At 42.6% G+C, this 24,704-nt stretch overlaps 3 protein-coding genes across 8 annotated transcripts; 1 reads left to right on the top strand and 2 right to left on the bottom strand.

Moving 5' to 3' along the window:
• Nucleotides 1-334: 334 nt before the first annotated feature.
• Nucleotides 335-13,003, bottom strand: btk (Bruton agammaglobulinemia tyrosine kinase). 5 transcript variants are annotated; one of them, XM_037077198.1, is made up of 18 exons: nt 12,865-13,003; nt 7,561-7,719; nt 7,353-7,457; nt 6,339-6,420; nt 5,974-6,099; nt 5,817-5,881; nt 5,546-5,733; nt 4,979-5,041; nt 4,786-4,840; nt 4,608-4,687; nt 4,133-4,260; nt 3,963-4,034; nt 2,268-2,439; nt 1,929-2,148; nt 1,715-1,779; nt 1,099-1,217; nt 836-993; nt 335-747 (listed from the first exon to the last, which is right to left on the bottom strand). In XM_037077198.1, the coding sequence occupies exons 2-18, from the start codon at nt 7,699-7,701 to the stop codon at nt 676-678; spliced, it is 1,911 nt and encodes a 636-aa protein (XP_036933093.1). In that variant the 5' UTR covers nt 7,702-7,719; nt 12,865-13,003; the 3' UTR covers nt 335-675. The 5 variants fall into 5 exon arrangements, with proteins under 5 accessions (XP_036933093.1, XP_036933092.1, XP_036933095.1 ...); XM_037077197.1 differs by lacking the exon at nt 12,865-13,003 and adding an exon at nt 11,311-11,404; XM_037077200.1 differs by lacking the exon at nt 12,865-13,003 and adding an exon at nt 9,909-9,973.
• rpl36a (ribosomal protein L36A) lies at nt 11,854-14,466 on the top strand. Of its 2 annotated transcripts, none has more exons than XM_037077203.1 (5): nt 11,854-11,903; nt 12,558-12,663; nt 12,751-12,818; nt 12,907-13,029; nt 14,385-14,466. In XM_037077203.1, exons 1-5 carry the CDS (start codon nt 11,901-11,903, stop codon nt 14,403-14,405), a joined length of 321 nt encoding a protein of 106 aa, XP_036933098.1. In that variant the 5' UTR covers nt 11,854-11,900; the 3' UTR covers nt 14,406-14,466. The 2 variants fall into 2 exon arrangements, with proteins under 2 accessions (XP_036933098.1, XP_036933099.1); XM_037077204.1 differs by lacking the exon at nt 11,854-11,903 and adding an exon at nt 11,983-12,024.
• Nucleotides 14,467-14,609: 143 nt separating this feature from the next.
• gla (galactosidase, alpha) lies at nt 14,610-21,888 on the bottom strand. The gene is made up of 7 exons (XM_037077202.1): nt 21,622-21,888; nt 18,889-19,063; nt 17,234-17,408; nt 16,820-16,911; nt 16,514-16,675; nt 15,968-16,165; nt 14,610-15,025 (listed from the first exon to the last, which is right to left on the bottom strand). Exons 1-7 carry the CDS (start codon nt 21,783-21,785, stop codon nt 14,693-14,695), a joined length of 1,299 nt encoding a protein of 432 aa, XP_036933097.1. The 5' UTR covers nt 21,786-21,888; the 3' UTR covers nt 14,610-14,692.
• Nucleotides 21,889-24,704: the final 2,816 nt, after the last annotated feature.

Below are 24,704 nucleotides of genomic sequence, written 5' to 3'. Positions count from 1 at the left end.
CTGCAAAAAAAAAAAGCCATCAAAACAATGACTGTTTTAGATTTTTGAATGAATTTATTGTCATGAACTCACATTTTAATCTTTATTTTGGTGTTTTGATTCTATTTTTCTTGCTTCTTCTGTTTGAGTTTGCTTTTCATTATGTTTTTCAATTCTGTTCCTCTCTTATTATTGTTATCTATTTGACATAAAGTTTATTAAAAATAACTGATTCTTTCATTGAACAAATAAAGCTACTACCAATGTATACAATAATATTTCTACATTAAATGTGAAAACAACTGCTCTATCAGACGTTATTTTCATTTTATATAATGTCTCAGTCACTTCCAAGCCTGTTATACTTGGCTTTTATTTGTGCAACACATACCTTTTCAAAAAGCTTGTTTTCCACATGCAAAGGTGCCTACATTTCACAATGATCCCAGACAAAACAACACACACACGCACACAATAAAATAAAGACAGATAATCCAATTACCGTCAATAAAATATACACATTTTAAATTCTAGGCTGCAGGACTGTACTTCCAGTAATGTGATTAAAAAGGCTTCCTAATGAATGAATTATAGTGACACATTACAGACGACCTCAGTGTGACTGTGGTTTTCCTGGGACATACAGCGATCAGCAGAGATCAGAGTGAACTGTTTCTGTGTGTAATATCTTGAAATCTACTGGAGGTCGTACAGCACATCCTGAACTGTTACTGCCAGCTGCTCAAAGGTGGGCCTCTCGTCTGCTTTCTGAAAACGGAAACAAAGCGATGTTTTTGAGGTCGGTGAGCAGAAAAACAATTACACAGACTGTCAGCACCATCCAAAATCTACTTACATCAAACCAACAGCTGGTCATAATGCTGTAGACCTTTTCGTTGGCCAGCTGGGGGCGGTAGAGGCGCAGGCCCCTGGACACCTGCTCCACTATTTCCGTGTTGTTAAGGCGTTCATACGGAAGCCGTCCCAAAGTGTACACCTCCCACATAAGAACCCCTGAGTATATAAAGAATCAGTTAATGATATAAAAACAGATGTATGATCCTGGAATCAAAGATTACACTTGCAACAGATCAGAAAAGCAGTCAGGAAATCACTCACCGTACGCCCATATGTCTGACTTGCTGCTGAACTTGCAGTAGAGGAGAACCTCGGGAGGCGACCAGCGCACAGGAAACTTGGAACCTGCTGAGCTTGTGTACTCGTCATCTAAGACATACCTACGGCAGCAGAAAGAAGTGTTCAGGTTGTTTATTAATATCACAAAAAAGGACAAATACTACACTGAAAAAAAGTTCAGAGGGTCAGAAGCTCTGCCAACTTGAAGTCCTTATCTAAGTATCAATACATGAAAGTATGTAAAGTATGTGAAAGTATAATGTAACTTGATTACTTTCTGTTACTTTTTCATTATCTCAATATCAAACACATGTAAATAAAGACAAGATAAAAGAAATTTCAATCAGATGACTTCTATCTAATCTCATTTATCACTTTTAATGAAGACCAGATTGATTCAATTCAATTCTTTATTTTAAAATGATAATTTTGTCCTAATCCCCTTCTTCCTCTTCTTCTTCTTTTTCTGTACCCTTAACATGCTGTTCCACACGTTCCTTTACTCCGCAGGCCTGTTTGTACGTATTATTTCACAGTTGTATTTGGTGAAGTGGGAGCTAATACACTGTTTTTCGTAAAGGCATGTGAGGAATTTTACCTTGAAAGTCCAAAGTCAGTCACTTTGACGGTGCCATTGCCGTCTACTAAACAGTTCCTGGCAGCCTGAACACAAACCAAACAACACTCTGGATTCAGGTGTAATCATTAAACATTTGCTGTTATCCTTGAATACAAATCCTGGTATGTTAGACATGACAAGATACGGGGATAAAGAAATGTACTGTGATACGTGTTGGCACTGCGTCTCTCACCAGGTCTCTGTGGATGTACTGCTGCGTCTCCAGGTAGGCCATGCCTTCAGAGACGTCTTTACACATCTCGAGGAGCTGGACAGGGGTCGGGTGCTGCTTCAGGCCCTCCCTGAGGTACGTCAGCAGGCAGCCATTGGAAAGGAACTCGGTCACTATATAAATGGGCCTTTGTTTGGTGCACACGCCGTACAGCTGGACCAGGTTCTCGTGGCGAAGCTTCCTGGTTTGAGCAAAAAGGAGACGGAGGTCATGAGTTACAGAAGCTTCAGCACAAAATCGTCATTATCGTTTCCAATATACCAACTCAGGCTGAATTCAGACTCATTTTGTTTTGCTCACATCATGATCTTGGCTTCTTCAATGAAATCGTCCTCAGACATGGAGCCCTCTTTAATCATCTTAATGGCCACGTCATGCTGGCCCTGCCACTTTCCGTACTTCACCACTCCGAACTGACCGGTGCCCAGCTCCTTGATGAAGGTGAGGTGACGGGGGTCGATCTCCCAAACACCTGGAGAAAACAGGATATTAAGAGGAGGCATTTAATACTTGTGGTATCTACATTAAAGGAATAGTTCAATAGTTTTCTTTCTGAGACCACCGGCTGTTTGGTTCAGCATGAGGACTGGAAACAAGGTAAACAGGCGGCTGAACTGTGTCCAAATGTCCAGCGTGTCTAAAGATCACGAATCTCAGCTGCTACAAGGAACTTTAATTTTGTTTTTTTGTTGGTTCTGGCGGCCCCTGTGGACAAAAGTATAATGAGCACCGCCGCCTACTGCTGTAAAGATCTCGATCTGGCTCGAGCTTCCGTTTATTTTAGAAAGTCATGCTCACGTCATTCTCAACACTTCCCCTTGTAAACAGCTCTTATTTGACAGACGTTGAGATTAATAAAGCATAAATATAGGTAGATTTTTTTTGTTTACTCTTGTAGGTCATGTAGAAGCATCAGTATGAAACTGAGACTATTGCATAGCCAGTTAAAAGTTCCTTGTATTATATTTAACACGTTAGCTAGCTGTTTCCCCTTAATATCTTTATGCTAATCTACGATTGCTCGGATGTCATAATGAATGTGCTGTTGGGACATTTAAATCTGCTTGTTTTAGCCAACTTCCTGTCCATTACCAGACATACAGCAGCAAACAGGATGATCAAGGACAAGCAGACGGGACCGCCTCTTTATGGAATTCTGTGTCCTGATTGGATAAAGTGGGCAGGGATGCCAAAACATTTACATGAGCAGTGGGCGGGAGACTGACCAAGACAGTGATTAGTGTTGGAATATAAAACTATCTAACACTTATTTTAATGAGAAAATATCACTTGCAGCAGCTTTTTAATTCTGGTTCCTTCTTCTCAAAATCATTACAATTTTTTCAATGGGTTTTCGGTTAAATGACTGAAATAAGGTCTGTAGTGACCACAGGCTAATTATATTTACGTGTTTTGTTCTGCGACATAAAATACATCATTAAATGTCCCACAGTTTGATTATAAAGCACTCAGCTGTCTTAAACATATGCGGTTCTAACAAGTGGCTAAATGAGACAACAGATGTTGTCATGAACACTAAACATATTAGTCCACACTTTAGTTACAAACTGTTCTACGTCTAACTTCACAACCTGTAGATTGAAAAGTTTACAGCAAACATGTAAAATAATTGTGTAGTAAGACATTTAGTAGTGTGATATTTAAGTTGTACACCGCAGTGTCGTCTGTTTACAGCCTTACATTGGATTTTTACTTCTTGTAATTTAATTTAAAAATCACAAAAGTGATGTTCATCTGTGAAGATTAGTATCATAAACTTGTGGTTTGTTGTCTTATTGATGGCGATTATCCAAAATCCAATTCAAATATCCAGCAGGCTCTCTGTCGAGGGAAACATCCGGGTTAGCCAACAAACACGTCGTCCCTCCACCGCTCTGTTGGTGGTTCATAGATTGCACACAATAACCCGTCTGATCAGTCACCTTGAGGTTGGACACCAAACGTTACATGAGCAACAGTAATTCTGACTCGTACCATAACCGAGTCCAGCTGTTGATGGCGGCCGCGCCCGGTTGGTGACGATGTATTTCAGCCTGCTAACCATACCTAGTGATGGAGACAACAGAAACATCCACTCATGAAGACACTTTTGATAAACAAACTCTGACTGTTTCCATTTTTGAACATCCTGCCGCTGTATTAACCTGCTGCGTTGTGCTGGTGGTAGTTGATGAGCTCCGGGATGGAGCTGAAATTGTGTTTCTCCGCCAGGTAAAACTGTCCCGACGGAGTGGTGCAGATGTTATAATGCCTGCAGCTTCCACCTGTTTCCCTGAGGAGAGAACAGCGAAGAGCGACTTAAAGCAGATTTAGTCAACAGGTTTTCATCGACACAGGAACCTATCGTGTATGCATGAGTGACTAATATCTTCTCAGCTATCCATCATGCAGCGCAGTCTTACAGCCCCTGCGATGGATAAGTTCTGCCGGGGAGATTAGTCCAGGATTTGCATGAATAATTTACATCTCTCTCCCTCTGTGGCCCACTGTTTCCGCTTTCATTACAAACAGTTCTTCTTTTGATACGTTCACACATGGCCGGAGCTGCAGTGGATACAGCAGCCACACAAATGGTGCAGCGTCGAGCAGCAGAGGTTTAACACCACAGAGCTTACTCACGTGCCGCCCTTCGTGAACAAAGACACGGTGTATTTCCCGGCCTTGCTCGAGTCCCGTACCAAGAAGCCTCCATCTTTGTTCTGGGAAAACAACAAAGACGTGTGTATTTCAAACGTTTCAAATCAAATTTAGTCGAGTTAAATCGTATTAAAAAACACGTCGAAGCTGTTCGTTTTACCTCGGTCTTTAACAGCTTTTCTGCCTGGCTCCGGTTCATATTCTTACAATACCAGCTGCGAAAATAGACGTGGATATATTAGTATATTGTGTTTTTGCAATCAATAACACAATAATGCACGAAAAAGGTACTTTCCCTTTAAGTATTGACCTGCTAACTTAAAGATGGTCGTAACAATAGTGCCCATACTCACTCAAATCTTTCTAGCCCATTTTCTGCTTCCACAACATAATTACTAGGTATATATCCTTCCGCCCTGCGAGATAAAACAACACAACATTGTATTTATTATTACAAACATACAATTAAACAGACAAATGTGCATCTTGGCCAGGTCTACTGTGTCACAATGAATGAATGAATGAATGAATTACTGCATGTCTGTGTCTTTTATTGCCTCTGTGGCCTGAGGTTTCTTCCATTGCTACAAGGTTTGTCTTTTGTTGGGAGGTTTTTCTTACTTAAATCGAGGGTCAAAGGACAGTTGATGTTGTTCACAGTCGAGACTGTAAAGACCCCTTGAGGCAATGTGACTGTGACTTTGGGCTGTATGAATAAAACTGAGTATATATATTAGTATTTAAACTATTTTCTACTCAGTGTGCTTACTCCTCCTCTTTAAGCACCTTTCATTCACAGGTAATCAATCAATCTGACTTTTCCTCATGTATATGTGGGATCTTCTGTGGATTCACACCAGAAAGTCATTATAAGATTAAGTGCAGACATTCAAAATGAGTAGATCCTGCTTTCATCTCACCCGTATTTGTCTCTGGCTCTCCACCAGTTGGGGTCGGACATCTCCAGGATGGTGTACTCCTCATCCTTCCTCAGCTCCAGGTCTTGAGGCGTCACTGGTGTGTAAGCATACTCTGCTATAACAGTCATGCCTACAGAAGGAGCTGCCGGCTCAGGTGGCTGCGGAGGTAAAGGCCGAACAGGCTTCTCCTGAAATAAAACGAGTTGGTGGATGTTTTACTAAAACAAATCTGTAATCTGTGAATGTTATTCTAAAGGGCCTGCATGTGTACCTCTGTTGGAGTGGGAGGGAGAGGTTTCCTGGATCCTCTTCGCCGTGATGGTTGAGATGTAAAGCCTGTTAGTATATAAATGGAATTATTCAGTCGCAGGCTGAGGTCTGGTTGTTGATTGTTCCTGATTTCAGATCAACGGGAGTCTTGTTCTCACCATTTTTATTATCCAGCACTTTGCAACCCATGGCCTGTTTGACTTCCTGCTGGCAGCACAGCCACACCCCATCCATCCAGTAACAAGGATGGTACTTCTGCAAGAGATCCTTGTTGAAGCGAACCACTGTGCACAAGTACAGACACACACACGCACAGACACACACACAGACACGCACGCACACACAACATTTCCATTATATCAACATTTTCATTTGCATATGCTCCAAGCTCCCCTGTTGTGTGGGCAGGCAGTGGACGATGTTGGGTACGATCCAATATTGTCACACAACACATGAGATACTGTGAAGGACAAGACAGATAAACACCAGACACATGTATGAATATTTGTACGCATATACTAACTTTCTTTCAGCTTCTTTATCCACTGATTCCGGATGTCTTCGCTCTTTGCAAAGATGTACAGCGGCCCCTCATCATAAATGATCTGCGGCGAGAATGGAAGAGCCAATACAGATGAGCTGTTTATGACAAAGACATTCCTTTTCTATTTCTTAGAGGAACTGTTCACCTTTTCCAACTCAGCCCTATGACACTGCAGAGTTTTGCAGTACTAAAAACATTTCTGGAGCTTCACAGCAAAGTAGAAGCTGACTTGCTTAAAAACGGTGAACAACTTAAAGTTGCTCCACACTGCCTGTCCGGCATAATCATTCTCTGTACGCCCCTATATCTGAAGTTGATTTGAAAAGAAGAAGATATTCCCACCCTTTTTAAGGCTAATCTTAAAGCTAAAAGTGTTAGCCGCACCCCATCCTCAACACACGTCAAATCAGTTTGGGATAAATGGCCTTCCAGAGACTTGGATTACGCCGGGTAAGTCCAAGTTCCCATCTTCTTCAGTTGTTTCAGAGAATGCAGAGACGCTGTTTAAATGCTGTTACTTGTGTGTAAAGTGCCAGACGGACACATTTTTCACGCTACCTTGCAGTCAAGTTAACACAAGTGCAAATGTGACACCTGCACAGTCACTGAAAGTCCCCGGTACATCTGAGTGTGAGAGGCGGTTTCACTTCTTAACAATGGACTTTCACATTATCAACCATCGGAGGACTGGATGATTTTTGTCTGTCGAGAAGGACGCTCGCTGTTACGAGCCACCTGTGTGTTACTTCTAGAGGCTTCTACGTGGTTTTTGACGGAGCACAAGAAATATCCTTCCACGCTTCAGTATAAAAACTGCAGTGAGTGATATTGTGATACAGGAGAATGTGCCTCCATCTCCAAAATGAAAAGCAGCATAAAGGATCATGTTTTTGGACCAGTAAGAATACAAAGTGGCTGAAGTAGTACATGTTGTTGTTCAAGGTTTGTCACTGATCTTCTCTTTTAGACGTGCACATGGACAAAAGTGTTCACCTGGAATGCAAACATGCGCTCCTGCGGGGCGTTCAGCTCCGGCTGCACCGTCTCAACACACTTGATCTTCTCGAGGTCGACCGATCCTCTCAGACCTTTTCGCTTCTGCTTAACAGATGGGGAAACAGTCAGGTAACTTCAGACAAATATAGCTGCACAGTTCTCTTAAGGTTACCAGAGAACGTTAATCCCAGACAAACCTACGTACCCCTTTGTCAGGATCGTAATCATAGTAGGCTATCTTTTCCTGGGTGAGCACGAACCATCTCTCCTTGTAGTTCAGAGGGGAGGTCTTCTTCTTCTGCTGGGATCGTTTAATGAAGATTTCTTCCAGGATACTGTCTGACATGATTCAGCCAGGGTTAATCTACGTGGAAACAAGGGAATAATGAACACTTGTATAGCAGCAGAAACAGGCTGTTTTCATCAAACAACACGTTCACACCTCGACCCAGGCGGTCATCACTTCGCCGAGAGCTGCGACAGTCTCACCCGAGACCACTGCGCTCAGCAATGAGTACATGGCAGCCTTTTGCACACAATTAGTATTCAGTGTTTTGACTTCCTTTGAAAAGCGTATTCTCACAGAATTTTACAGTTTACACTTCATAGAGTCAGAGCGGTTGGCACTATCGCCAGCGAGAGTTTAGATCTGGGAAGAGAGATTGAGAGAGAGGCAGCATGAGCGCCGGCACGTATCAGTGTGTGATTAGCTGTAGTTTGCATAAGCCCTGCTTTTACTGCCAGCAACATCCTCTGTTTCCAAAATCCCCCTTCCCCACTTCCTGTGGCACATCTGTTCCCCTCAGCCATCCTCGTCATCGTCACGTCGCCTCTGTCGAGTTGGACGAGTGTGTCCACCGACCCTCCTCTACGCTACGTCTCCCCGATGTGATGGCGTGTTTGGAAGCGACTCCTTCACTCGTCGGTTTGTTCGATATGAGAAGTTGCTTCGAGTAACACAAAGTCGGTTGCTTCGTTTTGGACTTTAACTTCGCTGTTACACATCACACCTACTTTTTTTTTTTTTTAACCTGGTTCTAAATGCTATTTGTGGATGCAGCAACCTAATTATTAATACAATAACCTAGTTCATGTAACACGTGTAGGTGTGAGTTCTTGGCTCTTTGGCGTGAACACAAACAACATCACTGGTAAACTCCAATGATCTCATCGTCACGAGGTCACTATTCTCTCTCCAACACATTCACAATCACATTTTACCTGTAAAAGCGGTCCTTTATCTTTAGTTTCTGACAGCTTATTGTGTCGTTTTTTTTTAGCCACTGCTCAGTACTAATGCTGAACTGACAAAACAACACAAAGCCCCTACTGACACAATAACTAGATGATAGTAGAGTGGAGCAAATTACCACTAATATCGGATAATGGATGAGAATAATGTGTACAGAAATATGCCCTCACTCCTAAAACTGAAGTAAATATGTAAATATATTATAACATCTGGCAGTGCAGGAAGAAAATGACTTTCAGTACTTAGTTACATTTAATGTAATCATCTTGGTGACTTTCATTCTTACAAAAGTCTCTTTACTTTTACTCAAGTATGACTTTTAGGTACTTTTTACAACACTGGCCATCCTGTTATTACCAATATCAAAACTACTTAAGTATCAATCGTACAAATAAAAGTAAAGCATACAAGTATGGACTGTTTCAAAATGTTTTTCTGATTCTTTTAAATCTGATTGCCAAGAAAATTAATTACTCTAAAAATGCACTATTGGCACAGATGCAGCATTTAATTGGCAAAAAATAACTAGTAACTAAAGTTATCATATAGATGTATTGGAGTAAGAAGTACAATATTTGCCTCCAAAATTTAGTAAAGTGGATGTTTAAAGTTGCAGAAGATGGAAAAAAGTTGAAGTGTAAGTAAAGTACAAGTATCTAAAAGTTTTACTTGAGTAAATGTACTTAGTTACATTCCCCCGCTGACTTTTAACATCAGTAGACAGACCAGTCAAACTTGAACTTGGATCACATTGAACCACCACTTTTACCCAGAGAGCAGTAACCACAGAAGTACTTCCCAGCAGCTAATACTCTGCTCTGACGTCTGCAAACCACGTATTAATCTCTAAAACACAGCAAAAGCACTCAATGACCGGAGGTAGGAAGTCAAGGCGTCATATTTCCAGGTAAACACGGACTGTCAGATGCTTCAACTCACCCTCGTCACACAGCTGAACGCTCATTGCCTGTTAGTCTCTGTCAGATGTGAGTGCACTTCAGCTCGGCCTATTTTCAGCCTGTGAGCACTTCCTTCTATCATCTCAACTGTAACGCCACCAGAAAGCTTCTCTCACTCCCTCGCAAACCAGGAGCGAGATATTTCCACACACCAGGCCGACAATATACCTATTTGTTTTTCTGTTTGTGCTGTCATGAGCAGACAGCATTGTTCCCTATTCCGCGAAATGTTGTTTATTCATTCCTCATTCGTCGCCACCAAATCTTTTCTCACATCACTAAGTTGAGCAGAGGTCAATAAACTCCTGGATGCCACTGACCGTGATGAAAAGACTGACATACCGTCCCCTCTCTCTTTACTCTCTGGATATTAGAGCCGGTCGACTGAAGCTGTACGTCTGTGTTTCACTGTGTCATGGCTGCCAAAAGAGACTTTTTTTGTAGGTTTTTTTTTTTTTTTTTAAGGGAGTTGACTCACGGTGGCTGACACAGACAAACTCATAGGGAAGTTGCATCAGTGTTGTACTGCAACATGAAGGGAGAAGAAACCCAGCGGCCCTGCAGCTCTTCTACCTGACATTGTGTCGCTCTCACATGTAGATAATCTTCTCAAACTTACCTGGGATCTGCACAAAATCATAACAAAGTACCAGTCTGAACCTGCAGAATTGGCCTCTGGTCTCTGCACGGCGCAGCAGCACTCTGACACTTTGCAGAGTTGGTTTTCTCACTTTTTAAGGCTTCTTCTCACAGCTGCCGTTCTGTTCCTGGATTGTGAAATTTCGTATTCTATATCATTACAGTTCAGTCTGTCTTCTTAAGAAGTTTGGCCCCATTTAAGCGATTCATGTATTACAGCACAGAGGGCAACTTTTCATTCATGTATTCTTAAGATTGCCCTCTTAAACTCATAGAATCAAAAGATATATTATTATATATATTTGAATACGTTGTCACCATCAGTGCAACATGTTTAAAAAAATGAAATCTAATAAGTTATAACCACTAATGAAAGTGTGCATTAGGATAGAGTTTGTTTGTTGCATGACTTTCACTATGTATGACACAGCAAACATAACCCTATCATGAAGGACTTGGCTGAACAGGAACCTGTCAAGATGCTCTTTTTCCTGGCGTTTCCTGACCGATAAGAGGTCAAGTGTGTGTCTGTGTGTGTGTGAGAGAGAAAGAAAGCGACTAAGACGTTGATGGAAAAACTGCTAATTCAAATCGATTTAACACTGTGGAGGTCGATTTTTTTTTTTTCTCACACGTAGTATTTACCATTTCCTTAGATGCATCTCTCTGGGAAACATTTGTATCAAAGTGCTCACACAATTCACATGCTGACAGCGTTTGTGATGTGCAGATAATGAAGGATACCACAAGAAGCTATCAGATTATAACCCCACCGCACAACAAAACCACTGTGGGGCTGCACGATGGGTTAAAATACATAAGGACAAGTGCAGCAGAGCACAACAAAATCAGCCGAACTTTGCATTTTAGCAGACAAAGTCACTATAATTTGACTTGTATGTGTAGTTTTTTTTGTGTAGGGAGTGCACACTAAAATTTGCATCCAAAAAAAAAATGCAGGTTTCAGTTCAGTACTCAACAGAACACTCACTACTACTTTGTTCATCAAATGCGTTCACACAGCTTGATTTAAAAACATCTGAACAAATGTCTAAAAATACATCTTGACCTCACAGCCGACAGCCAACGAAGCTTTGACACTTACCCAGACACCCAAAAAAGTCAAGCATCAGTCAGACCACTGTGATGCTGTTGAGGCTTGAAGCTGTGGCACATGAACCTTTGCCTCGGTCGCTCGCCTTCCATAGAATGTGTGTTAGTCTGTGATGCAAGAAACTTAAAACCCACCCACAGAGAGGAATCGACTCCGCTTACTTCCCCTTTTTCTTCCTGCTCATTTTCATATCAGCCCTCTGGACAGTTTTGGTTGATAAGTGGAAGCGGGCTAAACATTAACACCGGGGCCGTGTCTGTTGCACTGCATGCAGTTGAACTGTCAACGCTGCTAATTTCAGGGGGGTTTGTCACTTAATCTTCTGCGGAATTTGTTCTGTTTAGTGACAACAGATGTGCAAACTTTGTGACTCATTTCCTCTACATGCACTATAAAGTCTGCCCATTGACTTTAACTAAGCCTACATGCCTCCCTCCCTGCGCTGAGCAGTTTTGTATATGTTGTAGTTTTGTCTCCCGCCGGCAGGGGGCGCGTCGTGCGGCCGCGGCGCTGCGGAGCTCTACATTAGGGACGTCTTCCGGTCTGAGTCTTCCTCTTTTCCTCTGCATCGGGGCGCAGCCATGGTAGGGAATAATTCTCACGGATACATTTCACCGAATCTAACTCAATCTTGCCGATTAAACAATCATTCCCGTGTGTAGTTAACTCTGATATATCAACAACACTTTGATTCACGTCACGATGGTAGTATTATACGTTTTGTGTGCGTTTTAAGATGTTAAATCCACCTTTAGCAGTCCTAGCTGTGTCTGACTAGAAATGCCGCTGCAAGGCACCTCAGCCGGCCTCCATTCAGACTAAAAGTTAATCTAATGTCAGTCAGAATGCACGTAATGATAAATAACAGACTTAACGTAACTGTATATTACTGCTTCACGTGTTCACACACACGGTTCGTATTGAACTCATGTTTTGAAGCTACAATGCTAACGTGTTAGCCTGCTAGCTAACGTCAGCTACCTTTGCTCTGAACGCGGCGCTAACAGCTAGCTACACGATAAACACGAGTCCACATTGCTCCCTACATTAATGGCTATTTTTAAATCTTGCCTCCGAGACACGACGTATACAGTTTGAACTAGTATACTGTCGTTGTGGTCCTCATGACTACATATTCCAGTGGTTGGCACATCTTCATCGAGAAGACTGAACGTGATTTAGCGACGTGCTACCAGGTGTTTTTGCAAATATGCTCAGTGTTTGTCTTCCCTGTCCAGGTGAACGTCCCGAAGACCCGCAGGACCTACTGCAAGAAGTGCAAGAAGCACCAGCCCCACAAAGTTACCCAGTACAAGAAGGGAAAGGACTCCCTCTACGCCCAGGGTGAATAATCTATAACTGACGTGTGGGCATGTGTGCGGTGAGATTTGTATAATGACACGAAACTGAACTTCACGCTGTGTTCTGCAGGTAAGAGGAGATACGACAGAAAGCAGAGCGGGTATGGTGGTCAGACCAAGCCTATTTTCAGAAAGAAGGTAAGCTCAGCTTTCTTGTGATGTCTGATCTGTTGCTGTCACGTACTTGTGAGGTTGGAGGTAACGGGCGTGCTGTGTTCTCGTCAAGGCTAAAACTACAAAGAAGATTGTGTTGAGGCTGGAGTGTGTGGAGCCCAACTGCAGATCCAAGAGAATGCTGGCCATCAAGAGATGCAAGCACTTCGAGTTGGGCGGTGACAAGAAGAGAAAGGTAGGCATCGTTAAAGACATTCATATTAAAGTGCACTGTCTCCACGGTTACTATAGAGCATTTTAAAATGCTTTCTGGACTGAAAAACTTGACAAATTTGACAAATCGATGCGGTGGAACTTAAAGTTTAATAATCCAGTCGTATGTTGAGAATTTACATATTTTTAATGTTAGTCTTTTGACAGCCGATTAGGAAAAGCAGGGTTGAGTTTATTAAATTTTGGAAGCTGCAAAATACTCCAGAAAACTACAGGCTGAACTGTCATGACAACATATTAGCAAAATAAGTGGTCTTTAAGGGAGTTTGCAGTGTGTCTGGTTAAACTGGCACACCAGTAGAGATAACATGTTGAACAATGTGCATCACTATCATTAGTGGGTATCAAAGCTGGAATTGATGGTGAAACTTGGTGATACAGAGGGAAAGATTACATTTTGTGGAAAGATCTTCATCTGAATGAGGAATTGTTGATTCAGCCACTCAAAACACTGTTTCTAGATTGACAGTTACTTGAGCAAATTAGCTTAATAGCAGAGGATTTCCTTTGGCACGGTATGAAATTAATAGATTTTGAGGAGTGATGCCACCATAGATGAAAAATGAGGAATGATGGTCCAAAAATTACTGAGGTCACAGGAGACGTGATGTGTAATTTGGCTGATTGTGCTGAATACTGTTAGAGCTGAGGAAAAAAAGTCCAGTTTACTCGTGTTGTATCACCTCCTGCATGCTGATGAGGGGATCAGTGATCATTCTGTCCTAATGCTGCATTTGTGTTTTTAACCTTGCATTAATTAATTATAAGAGGTGTGAAACTTTCAATCCTACTCCCGAATTGATTGTAGGAAAGGGGGTCAGGTAAGGACATCAGTTCATGGAAAATTGGGTCTTAATTTGGCAATTCCTACAGGAAGTCCATGTTAAAATGCAAAACCAGGAACCATTGCTAAGCCATTATCTCATGGACTCAGACAGTCCCACAGAGGACTGAAGACAAATGAGTAATTCCATAACAATATGCTGGATCCTGCTCTTTGACAACAATGAGACAGATGGACTGTGTGTATATACAGGATAGTGGCGTAATTGTTAACATTAACCCCGCCTCAACCAGCATAAACTGCTGTATACACCCAAAATATTGATCAGATTAAGATGTCAATGATGCGGCTGAGCTCAAACTGTTAAAAGTAAACCTCTTTATTTAAATTCAATACAAACCTTTATCAGCATAGATTTAAAACTCCCTTGTCATTTTCCTGCAGCATTAAGTGAGTCATGCATTGAAAAGTCACTGTTCAGCTCCACTTGAGCATCGTTTTTAACCTGAGTTTTCTCATGTGTTCTCTTACAGGGCCAGGTCATCCAGTTCTAAACTGTGGGCCAGCTTTCTGGAGGCGGTTGTCACTATTTTCAATAAATGTATTAAAACAAACTTTGGCTGCTTCTTTGCCTCTCTTTCACTAGATTTGTCCAGTGTGCAAATTCAAGCTTCACAGAAGTGTGCAGAAACATTTTCCAGTGATTTGTAATACAACATTAGCAGCGGTTTGTGTGTGTTGAAGCCAATTTCAAACTCTTAACTCATTTTATAAAAAGCAAAACCTGCACACATTTTAAAACATGGACATTTTGTTTAAGCAGCTGAAGGTGACCTGAGGATTACAAAGTGATGGTGTGCTTGCGTTGGACAGACGTGTCCTGCCAGTGCAGTTTGTAAGGCGCGCTGGAGTCGCTGCTGATGGGAGTGATGGTTAGTAGAGCCGTGCCTGAAGGGTTGACTGACACCACTATTTTAGTGTGTGGGTCCTGCACCCCGAGTTCCTTATACTGAGGCAGGATCTGTGTGACGTTACACTGGGGGTCACAGAGTTTAAAGCCAGGAGCAGCTCGGAGCAAAAACCCTCTGGCACCACCGATCTCCTGCGTGTTCAGCACGGCGACAGCCTGTCGGTTCGCCAACAGCCGCTTCTCCCACACTTGAAAACTGTCCATCTGTAGAACAAGTCAAGATTTATTCTGGGGCAATGTAAAGCAGTATTACTACATGCTTGGAACTGTAATTAGTGCTTTGCCAGCCCAGCTGAAGCATTTCTTATACAGTGGGTTTCTCAAATGTATTGGTCAGTGGTCTGCATTTGATTTTCAGGGGTTGTGAACAGCTGGAGATAACGGGAGTTAACTAATGTCAAATTGCTCACACCCTTATTAGATATTAAATGCTGTAGTACATTTGAACACTTGAGGCAGGCTACTTGGGGACATGTTGTACAGGAATGTGAGTTTGATAATATAAGAGTTGAAAGAAATGACATTTATTTGGCATGTCATTACCAAAGTGCTGTAAGAACAAAGTGATCACAGATGCAGGTTCTTGTATTTCAACTTGTTGGATAAAATTAAGCTTCTTGACTGTTTGAATTAGTGTTCCCCCCCCCCCCCCCAAACCCTATCAGTCTTTAAATAAATAGTGTTTTTTCTTTTGTCAAATGAGACGAAGAGCGTTAGTTGTACGAACTTGTGGTAGTAGCCATGCACCAACAGTCAGTAACTTGCTGACAGTTACTGCTTCTTTTTATGCCACTGGTGGCCAGCGACTATGACAAAGTGAAAAGGCATTGATTTATTTCCAAGATATTATGTGTGTATTATTAATATAGTATCAGTATTAAATGTATTACTGATACCGGTTATTTGTTGCACCTCTAATTTGAATATAGATCTAGTTTTTTGAGTTTACTAGGAGCCCTGTCTGTGTGTCAGAGAGGAATACATCAAGACATCACGTCTGCTCATACATAAATGAATCCAAAATGCAGCAGAGGCTCAGAATGGGTCAGGATTGACTTGTCGTCTGGACTTTGAGCGCCCCGTCACACAGAAACTAAATGTACTATAAAAGCTGACAGCTGTCACTCCATGTCTCGTCTCACCTACCTTGGCAGTGAGGTATCCTTGATTGCCCAGCGGGTCCTGATTGATGGCAATGATGTGTCTGTTCTGCAGCAGCCCCTTGGAGCGAGGACAAATGTCCCTCAGATCATTAGACATGAGCAGAGGGGCTGCCATGATGGCCCATAACGCCATCTGAGACTCCTGCTGGTCGTGACTCAGGCCAAAGTTCCCAATGACGAGCTGGAGAGACGGACCAGAGTCATAAATATGTAAATAACGGAGCATGTGAGGCGCACGGACAGTCTGCAGCACATCAACAACCTCCTACTGACAAATGAGATCTTTTCTTACTCTAAAGTGCTTCTATTTTATTTTTACTTGATTTTTAAGGAACATTGGGGGGAGTTATGAGTATCTGCTGCTGTGTGACAGTCAGCTGAGAAGATCCACACCACTCATGTTTGTGACAGCAGCCTCAATCTCCTCATTTATCTGAGAAAGGATGCAAATAAGTGAATTCGAAGGCTGTGCTTCTATGTTTAGTCTGAGGTCAAAGAATGCACTCAGAGCCTGAGTGGAGTGGAGTACCATATCGGGGTCGTTCCAGCCCCCGGGTCCGGCCGCGGGGACGATGATGTCTTGATGAGAAGCGGTCCAGGCCAAGATGGACTTGACAGAGCTCCACGAGTCGTACACGTCATCGAAGTTGCGCCAGTGGTTACACGTCTCACGAATGGCTTTGTAGTTGGGCTGCGGGGGGGAGAGAAATTATGTTTTATATCGCATAAAACACGATGTGGTGATGGTGTCATCACTGAGCAGAATCCTTGATAAAATAAACCAGAATAATTGATTTAGATATCTGATTTAAAGTTAACATAAACAGTCTCTCACCTTCTGGTGAGGCCACTCATACAGAGGCCACTCACAGGAGTACAGGATGCTTCTCCCGGTTTTGTTCAGAGCTTTGGACATGTTGCTGTAGCCTGAAAAAGAAAAAGAAAATTATCAACCGTTACATGAAAACACCTTTTCTAATGAGTTTCTAAAGGTTCTGTATGAATTGGGAGCAACAAAAAACTCAGGATATTTATAAAGATGTCATTTAAAAGTGACCACGTCATGTCTCCAGGTTTGGTTAAGTCATTTTCTTTAAGTGAAGCAATGATCTGGGACTTACCTGACAGCTTATGTGTGGACCAAACTTCACCATGTTCAGATATTTACATAGTTTTATCTGATTCCAGATGAACATCCTGTTGCTAGTAGCAACCACTACTGACATTGTTGCACCCAACAGAAGCTCACCCTCTCCCAGCAAGGTCCAGTCCATGTAGCAGCCATCGAACTTGAGCAGATCCACATCCCAGTCGGCAAAAGTCTGAGCGTCTGTCTCATAGTAGCCCAGGCTGCCGGGGTATCCGCCGCAGGTTTTTGTCCCCACGTCCGCGTAGATGCCCAGCTTCAGCCCCAGAGAATGGACCTTAGTACACAAGGAGTCCGTGATTTAGTCCTCTGTTATTTGGCAGGTTGTGGTTTTCTACCAGCAGGTGGCGATGTTGCACAGCTAAAAGAAAACTGAAGCTGCTGTTAACAGGGCTCAGCCTCACTGGGCCTAAATATATCTACATCCAGGTGAACGGAACTTTCTAGCTGCCTGAGTAGGAATCAGCCTGTCACAGCGGTCTCAGACTCCAGCAGCTCCTCTGCTAACAAAGATGGTGAACGACAGCACCCTCCTACCTAGAAGACAAAATATGCCGACGGTTTCTCCTTCTGGCTCCAGGTGCTATGAGTTTTTACCGGTATGAAATCTGAGAACCTGACTTCCACATCTGTTTCTTTCCCCGTTCATTATGTAAATAATTGCAGCATGGCTCAGACGGATGTATAATGAATATGTAATCTGACTGTGTAATCACTTTTACTCCAAGAGTGATTTAACCAGCAGTTCCCGAACTTTTCACTCATCAAGGATTTTCCAAACTCTGACGCATTGCAGATTCGTTAAGAGGACGTTCGTCTAGATAGTTCCCAGTTTTTGGAGAATATCTGCTGTGGAGACGTCCGCCTTCTCTTGAGTATGATGGGACGAGATGGCTTGTGCTGCTCAGAGTGTCAAAAAAGGAGAAATCCAGGCACTCCAAACATTAAAGTTGTCCTGCACGACTAAACTGATGGAAGAAGTAAAATGAACCAGATAACCAAAAGATACACAAGGCCTGACATCTATTCACATGATATCATCACGTCTATTACAAACACGATATCAATATTTCATTTTTTACATAATGGCTATCGTGAATATCACGAAATTAGAACAACCCAGAACGCCACACCAAAACAATCTAGATGTAAAACAACATTACAAATAGGAGGACAACATATGTTCCGTATTTTTTATATTGAGGTGAACTGTCCCTTTAAATGAACAGTGCATAATTTCTGCCACTAGAGGTCTCTCAATCGAAACAAAACAAAAAGACGTAAGTAGCGTGGGATCGTGGTAGCTGTCTGATCTGATCTGATGTGACTCAGACACAAATCTTCACAGTTGAGGCGACGTTTTAAGTCACGTCCGCCGACTTCCTTCCTCGTAAAAGTACAACTAGCAACAGGCGACATCATGAAACACAACGCTACTTTAGGTTTTTCCCTCTGGTTTGGAACATTGTTGGGATTTGGGATCATGTGAGTACAGAACTCAACAAAATATACTAGTTTTTCATGCGTATAAGTTACGTACTACATCTTTAACTCAGCACCCACTTGAATTAAATCTGCGGCGCTCCTTCCAGCGAGTGAAATCTCTGAAATGAACTGAAATGAAAGTATTCCCCACTTTTCTAAAGTCTGTCTGAAGCCCCTCTTCTCTCTTTGATGTCTACGGAGGAATTACGGCATTAATAGTATATTCTTCACACCCAGAGTCTCTGCGCCTCTTTCTCTTAACTACTACTCACATAGTCGGCCAGTTTCTTGATGCCCCCTGGGAATCTTTTGGGGTCTGCCTGCAGGCGGCCCTGGGCGTCGCGCTGGTGGGAGGGCCAGCAGTCATCGATGCAGACGTACTCGTAACCGGCCTCTTTCCAGCCCTCCTTCACCATCACATCTGCCATCTGCATGAACAGGCGCTCGCTGCCAGGGCGACAGGAGGAGACAGGCGGGGCCGACAGTATCAGTCAAGACGCCAGCGTTCAATGTCGTGTGCGAGAAGCAAATACATGCTACATTCATAAAAAAACATACAAAAAAAACAACAACGCCGGATTTCTTTTGTGGTTCGCAGTCGGCTGATGGATCACAAGAACCAATTCAACCGACAGGCTGACATTTGCCGTTCAGAAAGCTTTGTTTGGGGAATAATACATTTGCTTTGCACCGGAAGTGAGACATTTTACTGTTGTCACGACTCAGCACAGAGTTTCCCTTTTAATGTTGCAGGATTATGCAATACTCCTGCTCTGCATTCATCAAAGAAATATATGGGAAGAGACCAACTTGTAATTATGATTATGTAATTATGCAATCATTAGTCGGTTAATTGCCAGTCCGCTGTTAGAAAAAAAGTTATTTTTGCTTTAACATATTATGATGAAGTTAATGTGAAGCGGCTGCAGCAGCGCCTGGACGGGTTCCCCACAAAACTCGCTTTCACTTCTCAGTTTCATCTGCCACCGGGCACGAAATCTCCCCGAAAAAATGAATGCTGACCGTGGATCCGATCAAACTGGCAGCCTGGCACCATTTTTCTATCTGTCTTCATTACAGATTAAATAAACAAATGAGCTCATGTTTTGTTTTGTGTTGTTTTGGTAGTTACTTCTCTGAGGAAAATGGAAAAGCAATCAGGTTGTCTTTATGACCGAGGCGTCAACCACCAATTGGAAATGTTTTTTTCCTTCTTTTGGGACGTTTTCATAGTCTAAACGATTAATCTGTCGCTGGAGAGAAAAACCAGATGATTATGAACAATCATTAAGTGTAAGAAGAAACTGGACCGGCAGAACAGCAGCTCCCGAGTGATGTGCCCACACAGCAACACTGCTGTGATTATTACTGCAGTGAACAACCATGCAACAGGCAATAAACAAGTTTTTTTATTAACGTTGTTTGTGCACATTCATTTCAAGGCAAACTCTGCACCAGGGCTGCTCAAAGTGTGGTGCGAGGAAAAAAAAAATATCTGTAAAGGATCTTAAATATTAAGTATTTTGCAGAATCTGAAGATGGTCAAAGAAGGAAACATTTTGCATCTCAACAATACAACACAGTAAAATGCAAAAGGTGAGTTTCACCCCACAGTTTTTACCCCCCAGGAGAAAAAGTTTGGGCACTCCTGTGCTACACCATCAAAATCCTACAAAAACCTTCCACGGAACCAAAATCAAACATGTACGGAGTGATTATGTAACACATGTTATAGAGGCTGTTCACAGATATAAACCCAGGAGTGCCTTCAGATTTTGGCTTTATGTGCTCTTTTGGTTTGTTTTACCTCAACATTCACAATAAATTAAGATGCCTCTGTAATACAATAATGCAACCCAGGGTTTGGGAGCTGAATCCATCAGACATTTCATACTAAATTAATCTGAAACCATTTCTTTCCATAATCAGTTGTGCTGAGCGAATTGTTTAGATTATCCTGAATATCTTCACAAGAATGACATGAAAAAGTTGTTTAGCTCGCTGACGTACAGTCTCATATAGATTTCTCTATTAATTTGTGTGTTAATAATACAGAATCCAAGCTAAAAACACAGCAGGGAGACGAGTTTACCACCATTTCTCTCTCCTTTACTTGTGCAGGACGACCTCACGGTTACTTATTTAAGATTTTTAAGATGTGTGTCGTATCTGTGAAGCAATAAAAATGAATGTTTTCTCACGAAATGTAAGTTTAAAGTTGTTTCCTGTTTGTTTTAGTGCAATTCTAGTTTTTTAGTTTTAAGTTTGAAAAATATCTGAATAAAAACAAGACTGTTGTCTTGTTGTCTTGGGTTTAAGAAGTATTGACGGGCATTTCCCAACACTTTCTGATGTTTTACAGACCAGATACTTGATTGATTCATTGAGAATATTTCTCTTCGTGTCCTCACATGTTTCTCTCCCCGTCTGCTCCGTCCCTGTTGTTACCTCACACATTTCTTGTTTACGCCTCTGGAATGAGTGCAGACTTTAATTTTCCTTGTTTCCTCACAGAGTGTTTTGCAAATTTGGGTTATCACATTACACGTCAATATCTCGCAGAGCCTCCAACCGAAAAGACAACCAAATAAAGGCAAATTAAATCAGGCTTATCCAATGTCTGCTGCTTTATTTCACAATCTCTGACCTCATTTTCTCTTTTCCCTTCTCATGATTACAAGATGCCACAGGTAGGACTGAGGAGTGATCACATGAGGCCGTGTCATAAATGTGGAGTAATTGCTGTATTTGTAGATTGTTTGTCTCATCAGATGTTTATGCTTCTCCCCAGACAGTGTGTCACTCCCTTAGCTCATAACAATGCATTTAAGATCCTTCACACATGTTGAATCACCTGGATGTGGTTTCAGATCAGATATTTTATAGATCAGATGTGTGATTGAGGAGGAGGAGGAGGAGGAGTATTGATCACAGAAGACCATCACATGACTTCCTCCCCTGACGGCGCTGCATCACCTCCATCTGGCCGCTCTCTCGTCTCTTACCTGATGCAGTTGTCGGGCTCCCGGTCGCAGTCGGTGTTGCACATGAACCTCTCCCAGTGCAGCCAGCCCATCGTGGGCTGCAGAGCCAGACCGTTGTCCAGCGCGTCGGCAGCAGGAGGAGGCACGAAGCCGAGGAGCGAGAGGAGAAACACACCTCCGAGCATTTTAATTCACTTCTAATCTCAGAGAGAGATGATAAACAACGCGACTGCTTCCCCTCTGCATCTATTTCCTCATGCTGAAAGCTTTAGTCCCGTCCACCTGGGTGACTGACGTAAATACGGACCAATGAAATTTAAATGCGTCTGTCGCCGTCCAATGACGTCCCGCTGCCACAAAACGAGGAAGCGGCCTCGTTCAGGTGACAACAGGATGGAAGTCAGCTGACAAGAGAAAAGATTTTAACTTGGGATTTTTATGACCAATGAAGCGACAAAAACAGCAACAATGTTCAAACACATTCTGGTTTATTATTTGTTAGTAGAACTGGGAGGTTAAAACATGTGTTAAGTACTCAGATCCTTCGATTGAGTAAGAGAAAAGTCCTGTATTCAAAAGTGTTTCAGTATCTTGAAGATGTTTCACCTCTCATCCAAGAGGCTCCTTCAGTTCTGACTAACTGGAGGGGAGTCGCAGTCTTTTAAACTCTGTGTGGGAGTGTCCTTACAGAATCATTCAGGACACCTGTGAACTCTGAGTTTCTGAGTTGTTGGTGGCCACTTGTGGGTCGTTGACTCAAACAACCTTCAGGTGGGTTTCTAGAGCTCACGACTGGTTCTAGAGCTCACACCCGGTTGGGTCAACCCTGTAAGGACACTCCCACACAAAGTTTAAAAACCTGCGACTCCCCTCCAGTTAATTAGACAAATAAAACAGACAAAACAGCCTAATTGATGAGATTTAGATGCTGGAAGGCAGATTTTGATACCTGTGGACAGAGAGACAGGCTTGACAGTTGTTGTGCTAAGCTAAGCTAACCGCCTAACTGGCTTCAGCTTTATATTTCATGCACAGACACGAGAGTGGTAAGAACCAGGCCTTCAACCTGCCGGGGAGCCCCGGAGCAGATCTGATCTGCTGGGCCTGTGAACACTGTGTCTCCTCCGAAGTGTCAAGTTTTCATGAGCAAACGAAAAATAACCCTGTTTTCAGGTTTGTGGTGATGCATTTTTTATTGAACACAGTGGTGTTTTCACCGGTTTATTCAGCTCAAGAAGCAGGAGAGCTGTCTTAACGCAGAAAGGAGTACTTAATCCTTAAAAATGTACTTACATATAGATGCTCTTCCCTGCAGAGCAAGGATAAAATGGTTGCCAAATAGTGGTCCTCTGGCTTTTTGGGGCCTCTGGAAGTCTTCCTACATACTCTATAGTGTAATATTTTCCCATGAATACGTTTGAGGATACATTTGGGGAGTGAACCGCCATCTTATGTCCAAAACAAAGTAAAATTTAATGCATGATTCTCACCTGTAAGTGAAAAACCAGCAGGTGCACTGGCATATCTATTTGTATTCTCTTTCACTAACGATGAAAGGAAAATGGCCCAATTTACCCGACTGTTCCCCCTGGAGGAGCTTTGTTAATCAAAAATGCTACGCACGCTTATCAGCAACAACGTAGGACTACGTACATATCGATGCCGCTTCAAGCTGTTTATTAGCTTTGCATTCCAAGACACTAATTTGTCTGCTGGAGATGCTAAATGAATTACAGATCGGTCTCCTAATTCAGCTGTAAATGGACACGCTGCTACAGAATCCAATGAATCCTGGATGCTTTATTTATTTTTTTTCCCCTTGTGAGACTGTCAGAGGCGTCCTGGCACACGCAGAGAGAGTGATGAGCTTCATTGCAATGCTTTGTCGTTTCAGTTGAAATTTAAGGAGACGGCTGGAAATGACTTATTTGCGAGTCGGATCAGCTTCTTTGTGAGTTTGCGCGAGAGGCACAAAAAGGGAGAAGAAACTTTACCGAGGCGACATTAGCAGACCGCCTCGACAAAACCTCCCTGTGATGTCGCTCCTGACAGTCTGTCGGATGACTCATCGTGTCGTGACGTTGAGAGGAGTCGAAACAAACGAGGAAGCGTCCGCGAGTCGGCACAACCCCGGATTATGACAATAATCTGCGTCCCCTCTGCTGGCTGTATGTAACGAGGGAGCTTTAATGAACACAAAACGTGACCTTTCAGCAAAATGTCAAGGGTGTCTATCTGAACCCTAAACATCATCAGAGGCTTCACCCAGGGACGGGCCTGATACAAACAATTTGTCACTCGCTATAGTTCATATCAGTGCCAGTGAGCAACGGCATCGAGGCTCTAAATGTCAGATTTCAATTTGACTCACCCCGCCGCTGATGGATGGTCCAATCGGGCTCACTTCAATACATAGTTTTCCTCTTACAAAACATGGGATCTCGCCCACCGTCGTGATGGAGACCCCTTGTTTTGTTTTTTTTGTCGTCATGGCGTGAGCCTCCATCTCGTACGCTGGTTAATTGAGATTGTTGACAGATGGGTAACCTCGTGGCTTTTTGCGGTTCTGGCTTCGCGGGCTCCCCAGAGCTTTGACGGCGATCCATCACGTCACCCCTTTCTTTCGCCCAGTGTCACGTAATTGAGGAGACACGTCATGGCTGACTTATGTCGGCAACTTTGTTATGAAGTGCGCGGGGATAAAATGAAAGGGAAGAAGCTGTTATGGTGCCGAGGAGCTCCATTATTGTATTGATCTATGGGGACAGGTGGCAGCGGGAATAAATGTCATCAGAAAGTTGTGCCTTTCGATAAACGCAGCGGCTCAAACTCTATACGACCCGGTGGAGAATCAATTATTGTCTTGTAATTAGCTGCTTAAATTGTTTATGTGACTGTCGCAGGGGGGAAAGCAGCATGTGCCGATGTTGGCACTTTAATTAGAACCTTGTTTCCTTTCGGTAATCAGCCTCACAATATGAACAGTAAATGACTTTATTTGTTCGTGGTAAGGTGTAGTTGAGCTGATTTACTTCCGTTTAAAGTTCTGTACGGTTATAAGTTGCAAGTTGAGGAATTCATTTGAGGGAGAGACACGACGTTTT

The sequence above is a fragment of the Acanthopagrus latus genome, chromosome 18 (genome assembly GCF_904848185.1).
Source record: "Acanthopagrus latus isolate v.2019 chromosome 18, fAcaLat1.1, whole genome shotgun sequence".
NCBI lineage: Eukaryota > Metazoa > Chordata > Actinopteri > Spariformes > Sparidae > Acanthopagrus > Acanthopagrus latus.
The sequence above is the reverse complement of the archived record's forward strand: the minus strand, read 5'-3'. Positions and strand labels throughout refer to the sequence as shown.

Bases quoted from the DNA above. Each gene is read 5' to 3' on its own strand.
- btk (XM_037077198.1), bottom strand. From the start codon at position 7,701: ATGTCAGACAGTATCCTGGAAGAAATCTTCATTAAACGATCCCAGCAG. The intron at 5,882-5,973 runs GTGAGAACAAGA...ATATACTAACAG, and splicing joins AGTGCTGGATAATAAAAATG to GCTTTACATCTCAACCATCA. The intron at 994-1,098 runs GTGAGTGATTTC...TTATATACTCAG, and splicing joins GTCAGACATATGGGCGTACG to GGGTTCTTATGTGGGAGGTG.
- rpl36a (XM_037077203.1), top strand. The intron at 12,819-12,906 runs GTAAGCTCAGCT...GTTCTCGTCAAG, and splicing joins AGCCTATTTTCAGAAAGAAG to GCTAAAACTACAAAGAAGAT. The intron at 13,030-14,384 runs GTAGGCATCGTT...GTTCTCTTACAG, and splicing joins GCGGTGACAAGAAGAGAAAG to GGCCAGGTCATCCAGTTCTA.
- gla (XM_037077202.1), bottom strand. From the start codon at position 21,785: ATGCTCGGAGGTGTGTTTCTCCTCTCGCTCCTCGGCTTCGTGCCTCCT. The intron at 17,409-18,888 runs GTGAGTAGTAGT...TTGTGTACTAAG, and splicing joins TCAAGAAACTGGCCGACTAT to GTCCATTCTCTGGGGCTGAA. The intron at 16,166-16,513 runs GTACTCCACTCC...CCGTCTCTCCAG, and splicing joins GCTGGAACGACCCCGATATG to CTCGTCATTGGGAACTTTGG.